Consider the following 12981-nt stretch of genomic DNA (forward strand, 5'->3'; position numbering starts at 1 on the left):
CAGTTTGGTGTGGTACTGACCTGGCTGCAGTCTTACGCCTTGAGACTTGACAAACTACAAAAAAAGCAACCCTTTGTACTCAATAGGTTAGAGTATATCAATAAGCTGTGTGAGGATTCTTGTATGAAATTTTCTTTTGTGTCTGGAGAAGATAATCCAGCAGACTGCATCACCAGACCTTTATCCTTTAGGCAGCTGATGAAAACAAACTATATAACTGGTCCTAAGTTCATTACAGAGAGCGAAAGCAATGTGATCTGTAGTGACAGCACATTGTCTTTCATTATACCTGGATTATTTGAACCAAAACGAGTGCATAAAGTGGAGGCAAATTGTGGTAGTGCTTGTTCACCTCCGCATGTGGGCTCGGAACATCTTTTCTCTTTTAATAGGGTTTCTAGTTTTGAGAAGGCTGTGAGAGTGCATGCGGTGGTGCTCAGGTTCTGCAGCATTTTGAAATCTAAGTTTAAAAGTAAACATCCAGCTCTAGATCATTTTGAAGTTGAAGATGAAGGCTTTAACTTTTATGATGAAGCTGTAGGCAGATTATAATCAGGGATCAACATATTCACTTCCCAGATGTCTTTGATTATTTTCACTCAAAACAGAAGCAGTTGAAGAATCTGCCTAACATTGTTGCACAATTGAACTTGTTCTTGATTCGGATGGCATGGTGAGGATAAAGAGTAAATGCCGAAGATTGAAGGAAGTCCAACATCTTAACAAATTCAACTATCCTTTACTAATATCGAAGGACTATATTGGTTCCTCTGATTATAAGGGAATTGCACGTTGAAGCTCTCGCATGCTGGTTGTTATCCTTTGTTGGCGGAACTTAGAAGAAACTTTTGGATTGCCCATATATACTCGGCTGTGAAGAAAGTTCTGTCAAACTGCATTACATGTAAGAGAGTAAATGAGAGGGTAATTAAACCTAAATTAAACAATAAATCAAAGCAGTTACCCAGAGTTCAGGATTAATCCTGAAAACGTACCGTACAGGCAGATTTTTATTGATCATATGGGTCCATTTAAAATAAAGAATGATCAAGGAAATACTGTCAAGGTATGGTTGTTATGTATTACGTGTCTGTGGTCTCGGGCTATTAACTTGAAAATTTTTATTTGTATGGATTTAACTTCAGAGGAATTTATTAGAGCATTACAACTTCATACATATGAATTTGGCATTCCCTCCCTATGTCTGTCTGATTTGGGATCACAATTCGTTGCTGGTGCAAATCAGATCTCTAGTTCCTCAGCGATTACGAGACAAATGCATATTTACAGGAACGTGGAATTAAATCCTTTAAATTTGAGCAATATTACAAGGGATGTAATCAACTCGGCTCGTAGTCGAGTCTTGCGTGAAACTAACCAAGCGCTTATTATTTGGAGCAATACGCAATAATATTCTTCCCCTTCGGGATTTTGATTTTATTGTTCACAAAACTCTATATTTGGTGAACAGAAGGCCAATTTCATTTAAAGAGTCTCTTAGGGACTCTTCAGGAGAGAGCATTCCAGAAATCATTACCCCGGAGATGTTGATTCATGGCAGAGAATTGGTTTCCATCAATATAATCCCTCAACTACAAGGCCCAACAGATCCCGATCCGGAATTCAATGAAGATCAGATTCCTTCATCATTACTGAAACTACAAAATGTACGACATAATCATAAAATATACAATGAAGAATTTATTGGGAATCTGATAGATCAAGCCGTGAATAAAAAAGACCGATACAAGCCCGTTCAACATAAAGAACTTAAAGTTGGAGATATAGTACTTTTGAAGGAACCCTTAGCTAAACCCTGTAATTATCCAATGGGACGCATTAAGGAAATTATAACAAATATAAACAATGAAGTTACGGCTGTGAAAGTCTTTAAAGGGGAAATTATAAACAAATATAAACAATGAAGTTACGGCTGTGAAAGTCTTTAAAGGGAAAACTGGAAAACGGCACTCTAGTTCTATAATTCCTCTTTTGTCAGTCCCAGGCGATGATGAGAAGCAAGGTGTACCAGACACTAATAACTGTTCATATTGTATCATCACGTCCTAAAAGAAAAGCAGCTATACAGGGTGCTGCCAAAATTCACCAAATTTTGGCTGCATCTGATTATGGGATTTTTCATTACTGTTAATATTGTTTTATTTGGATTCTTTTGGTTGGTTTTTATTTTTGGGTAATTTTCATGTAAATACATTTACATTATATACTTTTGATTTCATACTAAATCAAAATTCTCTCCCCTGGAGTGTAGAAAAATATGTTATTCAATTCCTTTAATTTTACTAGTTCTAAAAAAAAAATATGCATTATCACTACGGCATCAGTATTAAAGTGCTTTACCTATGTAATTACTTAACTAGTCAATTTTAAAATTAACGTAATTTTCATAAATAGCTTTTCTCGTCTAATCCTTTTAAATGGTTGTTGCCGTGAACAAACCACCAATTTTAATGCGGAAAATGTTTTCTTTGTTTAACGAGTGACGGAGAACCGCAGTACCTGTCAAGAACTTAACAACAGCAGTCTTCAGCAGAAGTTCCATAGTCATACTTACCGTGGATTAAACTTTGAAGTGATTTAGTGACATATGGATCTTATCATTTGCATCACGGTCATGTGTTACGCAAATATGGAATAATTCTATCAAGTTACCATTGGACCCGACCTGCCAAAGGGGAACCCGCTTACCTATCTCCTAAATCACACAAAAAACAAGGTGAGAGAAAAGTTATTTTATCTTTGTGTTTTTTTTAAACTGTCCAGATCTTTACTTTTATTCCTGCAGCTTTAATGGATGCTTATGTGATAAGTGTATTATTATCTATACTTATCCAAATTATACGTACCTTACCTATACTTACCTTACATATAAGTGAATTACATACTTATTCATACTTCTAGTTACTTTAATTATATTTCATTAGTCAATTTACTATTTAATTGTATTGAATTCTGTTTTTACGCTCATTTTGACGTTTTGTTTACTGGGATAGAAATATACTTTACATTTTACTTGTTTACTTTTGGGCTGTTATTTCATTGGGGTAGTTGCGTCCGATTCTGTTCATACATGAAATCTTAAGATTTCCTCTTGTTCACTATTTCAGATGTGTTTGTATACTTTCGGATTCATTTCATTGGCCTCCGGATGATGCAGCCCAAGTACTCACTTCCTATCCTTATGGTTCACGTCAAGTGTTTGTTTGTCATTCAGAAGTTTATTTTTGTGGTTCGATGATATACATTACAATTAAATTCATTGTAACTTATACTTTATTATTTAATATATCCTATATTAACCTTATAAATTTAATAAATTACCTTATCATTAAAATCTGTATAGAATTCATTTTTATACAAGGTTCAAGCGCCTGCAGAAGGAAGTGGAAGACTTCAGGAAGGAAAAGTGTGGACTCCAGTGTGAAGTTGAGGCTACAAAACTCAAGAGGAAGGAGCTGACATGCCTTCTAGAGAAAGGAAATCGTGGCTGGAGAGGAAGACTGGTGTCCAGGGCGAACGGAATGAAAAGCTGGAAGATGAGGTTGGACAGCTGCGAAAGAGCGAAGGAGAAATTGGTTTACAACCTGAAAAACCTGCAGGGGAAAAAACAGACGCCTGGAAACTGAAGGAGCAGCTGTTCATCTTCAAGGAATGGCACGATCTCCAAGGAATGGCGCGATCTTCAAGGAATGGCACTGGCCTCACAAAGACGGATGAGATGTGAAAAATTTGAGGACAATGTTTAGTTGATGGAAAGTTTAATGTTTATTTGTAATAAGTTTGCTTTGTTGATCCTTGAAGGAAGTTGAAGTTGCAGGAAATAAATGTGCTAAAATGTTTTCTTAACAGTTTTATTGATTCCTGAAAGGAAAAGGAAGATGGGAGGATTGAAGAAAGCGTGAGGAAAATAACAGGATTGGTGGAGTGCCAGGAGAAAAAGCATAGGATTCAGAGAAGCCCCAGGAGAACTGAAAGGATTCAGATAAGCCCCAGGAGAACTGAAAGAATTCAGAGAAGCCTCATGAGAAGACTGAAAGGATTCAGAGAAGCCCCAGGAGAATTGGAAAGGATTCAGTGGCATATTCTGGTTCTTAGACTAAGCAAAGTTGTTTGTCTATGGTGGGGCAGGCGGGAGAGGCCCGCCACCGCGTCCCGGGAAGAGGGCACATGTATCGTGATGTCTGAGGAGGGCTCCAACCAGCCTGATAACAGAAGCTGGCGTAGACTGAGGACGAATCAGGGCATTTCATAATTTTCCAATCTCTCAAACAGCAATACTACCATAATCGACTCAGCATTCTCATCTCTGTTCTCTGAATCTTTACTTCCTCTTTTCTTCTTAGAGCCCATGTTTCTGCTCCATACATTAATGCTGTCTTACTATAGTGTTATATATCTTGACTTGTAGCTTGATTGGCATTTTCTTATCACTCTAGCTATCTTTCTCCATGCAGCTTTTATCCTACTGCCTTCGATAATGACCTAAGGATAATATTAAATAAAAGTATTTGAGTCTAAATCAGACGATATTTACAGAGTTTACGAAAGTAATATAAATGGAAACACAAATAACGGGTAAAATACGGCTTACTAAATGGACGTAGTCATGGTCAATTCCTCTCTTCCCGGTTTAGACAACAATTTCAGTTATATTTCTCATTCTATTCTGTCTCACAGTAGCATACACGAGCGTTCATGTAACGATGTAAATTTCGAGATGTGGAGCCTCACTACAGAACATTCTTCTTGAATACGAATCACTAAGACAAAATGCGAAGTTGGTCTAGTGCTTACCCTTTCAGACCACCCATCTGGCCTTGCAAAGGTATTCAGATATAGAGAGAGAGAGAGAGAATAAAAGTATTTTTCTTTGTTTCGTGGCTTTTTTATATATACTCGCAGATTGTGCTTCACCTGAGGATTAAGGGTTCATTCTTTAACTACTATAATGGAATGAATAAATACAACAATTACATCACAATACAAAGATTCATTGCTTGCACTAAGTGGCCAAGGTCGCCTGGGTATACATTCTTTGTAGAATTAAAAAAAAAACTTATGATCCTTGACAGGAGTAAATAATTATACATTTATATGATTCTGGGTGACTTATAATATTCCCCAATTTCCGCCCCCCCCCCCCCCCCCCAAGCTCCAGCCCCCGCCTCCACCGCCCTTTATTTGGGGAGAAAGCGCCGGGCGTGCTGTATAAACCATAGATCTCTCTCTCTCTCTATATCTATGGTATGGGCAATTATGTAAGTGCTTTTTCCAAAGAATAAGTACACTTGATGCCCCTTTCATTAGCCAATAAATGAAACAAATTCGTTATATCCCCTACGAACGTTAACTGATACTGAACTGACCTTTTTTTTTTTTTTTGTTTTTTTTTTTTTTTTTTTTATACCTATAAGCTATAAAATCTGTATACAGGACATTTTTTCAAACATTCCAAATAATACGAATGGCTCTACGCACTTTGTATTTATTTTACGAAGTGGCACATATTTATTACGTCCCTCCAAACCATTATAATGCATTCACATCTGACGTGTGGCCGTGGCTTTAGTCATGTCTTTCAATGGATGACAGTGCTAAAGGGTGGGAACGGCATGTCTGTTGTTCAGTGCGAATTAGATTTCCAAATAACGCGAAGATTTCAAAGCACTTTGGATTTATTTTAACTAAATTATACATATTTATTACGTCCCCTCCCAAACTATAATGCATTCACGTCTGATGGGACATCAGTTATGTCTTTTTTAATGAATGGATGACGTGCTAGACGCACGGCGTGACGTCACCCGGGAAAATGGAAACAAAACAAGATCCTCCACCTCGGTACTAAACATCTTCACATAGGCTTGCTTTGGGACTTCACTGATTTGAGTGTTATTATTGCCAGACTATTACACTTTTCTGTTACAGATACCTGAAATAATTCCTTGTGAACAGACACTTCCCTATTGTTTACTATCAGGCCTTGTCTATCCACCGTCAAAAAGTTATTGTGATATTAGTACTAGGTATACGTACTTGATTTTTTGAAGTTGAACAAGTTACTACCCTGCTAGCAATATCACTGAGAGTTAACAGCTTCCACTACTCTTTTACCTTCCTTTTGCTTTAGCCATTGCTAAGGTAGTGCCACGTTTTTAGCTTTAACAACCACCGCTTCTCAGATTAACATAATTCTTGACTCATCACTAGTCTTACGTATTAGCCCAATTTTCTGTTAATATATTTTAGTCTCTAGGGCAATATCCTGACCCTTTATTTTCTTTGATTCCCAACTGTGAATAAATGTTAGGTGCTGTCTTCGGCTCTGCAGAGATTGCACACTTCATCCTTGGATTTCTTCCTTAAGTTTTCCTTCAGGTCCAACATATTCCATTCATCAAACTAAATGCATTGTCCTAGCATCCTTTGTTTCAAGTTTTCTAATATATTAATCTTTACTGAAACCTTCTACAAACGTTAGCTTCTACATCTCTTCTGTGGTCCTTCCAGCCTCTTCATAATTTTTCATCTTTATTTCCTTTTATTTTCTTACTCCTATTTCTATATTAACTTCATATCGTTGCACTGTCCAAAATAGTTTCTTAGTTGATCCTATACTATTTTCCTCCAGCATCTGTACCTCCTTTCTACTCAATACCCTTGTTTCTGAGCTATATATCATTAGTGGCCTGTTTATGGTACAATATGTCTTCAGTCTTTTGGCATTCTTAAATTGCACATTACCCTTATGACGACATTCCTATATTTCCCCCAAATGACGCTCTTTCCCCCAGTTTCGTACCCTCCTTCTTCCTGAGCTTAAAGTAGATCCTAAGTACAGCACCTGAAAGTCTCTACATTTTAGACCTAGGCATCTTCTATCTTGCTTAAATAAGCTATTCTTTCCTGCTTGCTAACCAGAAACCTTACATTTACTTTCATACCCGACCCACACCATTATAAAGATTCCTACTACTCTCGCACTTCTCTGACATTGTTTTTCTGTCTCTGCCATAATATTTTGCATATAAAAAATTTAATTCCTGATCCCTTCACTCACCACTAACTACATCCATGATAAGTACAAACAGAAAAGGGCTATAAGGCGAACTTTGGTGTACTATATCAACTGTCAAAATTTTGTTTTGCCAATGGCTGTTATTACTGCTGATCAACTGAATCTTGACTGCTAAAGGAGAGGATAAGAGAAGAATAAGAATGATGATGAAGTCACAGCAAGAAGATAAGGAAAATGAGAACAATGCCAATCACAGTGGAGTTGCATTATGGGTCATTCGCTCCCATTTTATATTAAATTTGTAAATATACAACTTATTTATAAATAGTTACTATAAAGGAAAGCATATTGACTCAACATACAGTGCTCATTATACACGGACTTTTTACACTTTGTATTATTGTGGACCCTTTAGAACATTATATATACTCATGTGGTAGAGAGTTTTTCCCTACTAAGATGTGATATTAAGGGATCTGGGACTCTTCCTAAGTTAATTCACAAGGTCAAGATAAATTTATAGTAGCAGTCCCCGGGTTACGACGGGGGTTCCGTTCTTGAGACGCGTCATAAGCCGAAAATCGTCGTAAGCTGGAACATTGTAAAAAATCTTAAGAAAACCTTACTTTTAATGCTTTGGATGCATTGAAAACTATGTAAACTGCATTCTTATTGCATTTCTCAAAAAAAAAAAAAAACCTTCATATATTGATTATTTTGCATTTTTGGTCATATTTCATCTGCCAGATGAGCGTTGTAGGCGTCGTAACCCTGGAAATAATGTCTGATGAATATAATTGAGAAGCGCCTTAACCTCGGAACGTGGTAACCTGAACCCGTCATAACCCGGGGACTGCCTGTATACTACTAGGAAGCATAGTTTCATTCAAGATATTCATGGTGGTAACTTGAAAGGTGCTGCACATTAGTAAAGCAAATACAATAAACCAACACACTAAGCACCAAGATAATGGACAAAAGAAAACATATTAACTATGACACTTTATTAAATTACTGTAATATACACAGATGAACATTGGCTAACTTGCAATCTTATTATTAAATTTGGTCAACAAGCTTGAAATTTTTTATGCTGAGGCTTTGGCAAGATATGGAAATAAGTTTTTGTAAATTGGAATACTGCCATCTTGATATTCAGCGTAAAATCTCTTGATTTCCTTATGATTCCAGTTAGGATTTAACTTTTCTGTTGTCATGATGACAGTTCCAGGTTCTTTTGCAAACAAACTTCTGTCATTCCCAATGCCCACCTGAAATTGAGTAGAAATTGTGAGTTGACAAATTGAAAAGTTTTTTTTTTTGAACAAAATCAATTTTCTCATACACACCCATTACTTGTAAATACTCTAATCTCGTTGTCAGAAAACAGCAGGTTATCAGTAACTGAGCTTGCTGCCACACTCTCTGTGTGCCTGAAAAATTAAGTTTCATTTATTTATTCTTAATTACCTGCATTATAACTACTGTACTGTACTGGGATCATTGAAGAAGAAAAGAGGAAGTAAAGCTTCAGGGAATAGAGATGAGAATGCTGAGGGGGATTATGGGAATACCACTGCTTGAGAGATTGGAAAATGATGAATAAGATGAAGAGCAGTCTTAGTAAAGTTTTCAGACGTGATAAGAGTCATAATTGAGATGGTATGGACATGTGTTAAGGATGGATGACGAGGAGGGAGTGAAGAGGGCTTGGTAAGAACCTGTTAGAGGAAGAAGATTGAGAGGGAGACAGAGAATTAGACAGAAAGATAAAGTGAAGGGAGATATGGAAAGAAGAGGTTTGGTGGAGGACGATGCCTTTGATAGAGGGCAGTGGAGAAGGTGCAGCTGGCAACCGACCCCTTAATGTATGGATAAGGATAGGAAAGAAGACTGGGATCACTAATGAAAAATTTCATTTTTTATAAGTCAATAAAGTGATGACCATCATCACCATTTCCAATGCTGTAAGGCACAAAAGAGCCCTTTGAAATTCTGATATTTGTCTTTCCTGTGCTTTCACTTTCCCATGCTTCTGCTCATTTGAAGCCTCACGTCTTGTGCTCACATCCATGTAGGTCTGAGTCTTAAAGCTCTTCTACTTCCCAGAGGACACCAGCTGACACTATCATATACTATGTAAACTCCAGGGATTTTGCATAAGATTCCAACCCATCTATATCTCCCTTTCATTATTACCTCATCTACATATGGAACTTCTGTAATTTCCCTTATAGCAAAATTTCTCTTTACCATGCCCCCAGACTATTAATAGTGCTTGTAAAGTTTTATTCTCAAACTTACAATGTTATAGATGTAGTTTTATTCATCACTAAGATACCTGGTAATAAATGATTGAATGATCAGGAGAAAAAAGATTAATACTAACATACACAAAAAAAAGCAGCTACACCAAAAGATTTCAAGGAAATACATTAGGAATTATATTTATTTCAGATGACCAGCTTCTGTAATTAAACCCAAAATGTCACTAAAGTTGCCAAGTTGTGTGTTGAAAGCAGGTAATGATTCCCTTCCAAACATTGGAATCAGTTACTCATAACTACCATAATATTGCACAGTTTCTTGGGTGCTCCAGTAGGGAGAGGGGAGCAATGTTATTGTAACATGCAAAGGATAAAAGCATAAGCACTTCCTTTCTATGAGGGAAGAAGAATGCACAACACAGATGATGAGAGAAGAAATGGTAACGCTGTGCCTCATACGTCCTTCTAGTAGAATCAGTCATCATCAATTGTAAAACAATCCCAAATAAGAAGCAAAAGGAAACCAAAGTTGTCAATAACTTGTCAGAGAAAGAAATCAAACCAATACCCATGTTAAGGGATGTCCAGCAGCAGCAAAAAATCTTAACAGTGCTACCAAAGAAAAAGAGAATGCAGACAGTCGAGTGAGTGGCTAGTACTCCAATCTCCTCACACTCATGCTGCTACTAGTTAACATCCTTCTTACCAAGTTTCAAAGACTGAACCAGCTTTAACTAAAGGTATACTCATAAAAGATGATTTGTATTCTTACAGGGACAAAATACTTTAAAGAACCATTAAAAACCTTCACATAACTAAAAATGCAAATAAGACCATCAAAAAGGAAATTACATTCAATCCAGGATGGAAATCTAGTCCAAGCTGTCGCACCAGGATGGTACCGCGAGTAACTTCGGTCAAGTCTTTCTTCTTAATACCACGATGCTTTCCTCTTGGTCTTCCAACTCTGTTTTTACTACTTCCACCTGACTTTTTGCTGGCATTTCGAACACAAGTTACAAGACCTCCGGGAGACTCTGGAAGAAATAAAAAATACAATTATGCAGAATAAAGAGACAAGGGTAGGCTTTGGTAATTTTGCCTCCTTGTGAAAACTTCCATAAAATAAAAGTTAGGCATACACTACTTTTGACGACTCCAGACCCCCAATGAATTGCCCAATAAGGTTCCATACCCACTTTGCTCAAGTCCACCTAAGTCCTATTTGTAGACAATATAACTTAATACATACTTTAGCTAAGTATGAATACTAGCTAAGAATAGAACATACAAGATAATCAAATGCATTTATACTTTTATATAGGGTAAACAACCGCAGTCGATCCATAGTCATTGAGTGGCTCGGCCTTATTCACTCGATATTTAATTGGCGAAACTAGAATACCATTATACCTTTAAGCATACCATTCAAAAGATTGAAGTTTCGTCAACATAATGTGATATATGAAAGCGCCATGCGAACTAAAATAAGCATGAGAGCTCTTTGTAAAATATGTTTTCAAGGCAGTTTTGAAATCCAATACGACGGCAACCGCGTGACTTGCTGTACGAAACCACAGACAATCACCATCTTTCCCAGTACTCATTTGAACAATGTTAGCGTATATATGTAACGTTTATTGATCTTATTCAAGATTGCAGTTGTAATCAGCACAATAAAACAACATTTTGTTGCCTATATTAGTGAAAGTATGAAACTTTTTATTCCCGGGGTCATGGTTTGAACTGAAATTCATTTTTACCTTGTAATCGGTGGTTTTATCCTCACTGCCATCACAACTGAAACTCCACAGTGCTTATTTGATTGTAATTATACACATTTTGGTCTTAATTCACTCCAAATTGCACTTGAACCATGCTGCGGTTCTTGGTTCCTAAGTGCTCACTCCACAAACACAGTTACGGGCACCACATGAGTACACGGTTTATAAGGTGCAAAGCTTTATTCCCTTAATTGTTTACTTTACTCATTATTTAGTTTAACTTTACTTTGTTACTTACTTCAAAATGCTTATTTAATTCATGTCTATTCCCTGTTTTTGCAACTAAATTAACCCCAAAAAATTACAGATATTTCTGAAGTAAATGCGAGCAGACGACAACAATCTAGTGGAGCTTCACACATACGCCAATGCATTTACAAACTGTTTCCATGAATTCTAGTTGTCAAAGTAATGCAGTAATGATAAAATTGCTGTAATATGTATATATACTACAAATAGATACACTAACTTCACTTATTTCCCCAGTTTTGTGTAAGTCTTATACCCAGTTTGGAGGGTAAATACATACCAATAGGCAACACTGATAAACAATTGAAGAGTGCGACAATGCCAGAGGTACCGTTCACATGCAAAACTGTTGATATTCGAGTCAGGAATCTAGTTATTTTTTCAACATTTTAAAATTAATAATCATGAACATGTAAGAATTGTTATGCAATTCATGACCTTATACTGCCGTTTAACTATTTATGTAAATAATTATCTAGTGCACGCTTCTTCTACTGAAAATCGTAGTTCCCTTGTATAAGTAGTGGTTGGAGGTCGGTGTTTACGATTGTTGTGATGAAAGTGCCCCAGCGTCTATGTGTACAAGCGGTATTCGGATTTAGCACAGGAAATAGGAAGATTATTGACACAAGCGACTCCGGAAACATCGAGATGGCGTCAATCTTCAAAACACTTTTAGTTGTAAGTAAAAATTTTGAAAGCGTCATGGGGGTAGTGTGCACTGGGTTTGGTCACATTTTTCATTACCCTCTGTTTAAATCTTAAAATATGGCCTTAATTTCTAACTTTGGAGAAAATACTACAAAAGGAGAGTAGAGGTCTCGAGCTGTTCCTCTCACCACCAACAACTCATGACTGATGACCATCTCCGGTGTCATGTGTTAAAGTACATTTTAGGAGGGTGGCCAGAAACGCAGTAGTCAGTGGGTTGCCCAGTCCAGTCAGTTGTTTACCCTAGCTATTTACTACCTATTTACAAAATATATACCCAGGTAGGTACTCTTGGCGCATTAAAATCAAACATAGGGTATCCAGAAATCAAGTCCCATAACCCCAGCATGTGGTTCTCATAACCCCCAAGGGGTTTAGACATCTCGTTAAGAACCCCTGCTCTAACTAGGTATGTGAGAAATGTCACAGGCTCCTAATCCACAATAGCTAGGTAGACCTGCGTCTATCGTTCACTTTGTTTGGGGATGATTCCCTCTCTGGCGGGCCCTTGTAAGTTTTAAAAAATAAGTTGCTTCTTATATTCTATACTTTATATTAGTGTTTTCTCGTCAGTATCGTGATCCGTCTTCCCTTAGGTATAATAACAATCAATTAACCTACCTACCGGTGGCTTGCTGGTAGGGTCTGGTCCAGCTCCTGTATAGTAGACCTTGAGTAGATTTTAGGTTAACTAAGCCCATCCTGCCTACTATATTTTTAAAAATACACCTGACCTAAGCTAAGGGAAATAAAATAGATGTTTATTACTCACTCGGCCCACAAGATAAGCTGAGTTTAGTAAATAACGTCTGCAAATTCATTAGACCAGCCATCTTCAACGGGAGTAGTATTAGTAGTAAAAGGAACTATATGGGTTGTAACGGCTCCCTGGAACGGTCTCATTTTGTTATTGTTCCATATGCCTATTAAC

At 37.0% G+C, this 12981-nt stretch overlaps 1 protein-coding gene across 1 annotated transcript; it reads right to left on the reverse strand.

The window, feature by feature from the left end:
- Nucleotides 1–7953: 7953 nt before the first annotated feature.
- Nucleotides 7954–12894, reverse strand: LOC135209866 (large ribosomal subunit protein bL27-like). Its single transcript, XM_064242625.1, has 3 exons — nucleotides 12823–12894; nucleotides 10159–10343; nucleotides 7954–8310 (listed from the first exon to the last, which is right to left on the reverse strand). The coding sequence occupies exons 1-3, from the start codon at nucleotides 12881–12883 to the stop codon at nucleotides 8128–8130; spliced, it is 429 nt and encodes a 142-aa protein (XP_064098695.1). The 5' UTR covers nucleotides 12884–12894; the 3' UTR covers nucleotides 7954–8127.
- Nucleotides 12895–12981: the final 87 nt, after the last annotated feature.

This window comes from Macrobrachium nipponense, chromosome 38, assembly GCF_015104395.2.
Source record: "Macrobrachium nipponense isolate FS-2020 chromosome 38, ASM1510439v2, whole genome shotgun sequence".
In the NCBI taxonomy this organism is placed as follows: domain Eukaryota; kingdom Metazoa; phylum Arthropoda; class Malacostraca; order Decapoda; family Palaemonidae; genus Macrobrachium; species Macrobrachium nipponense.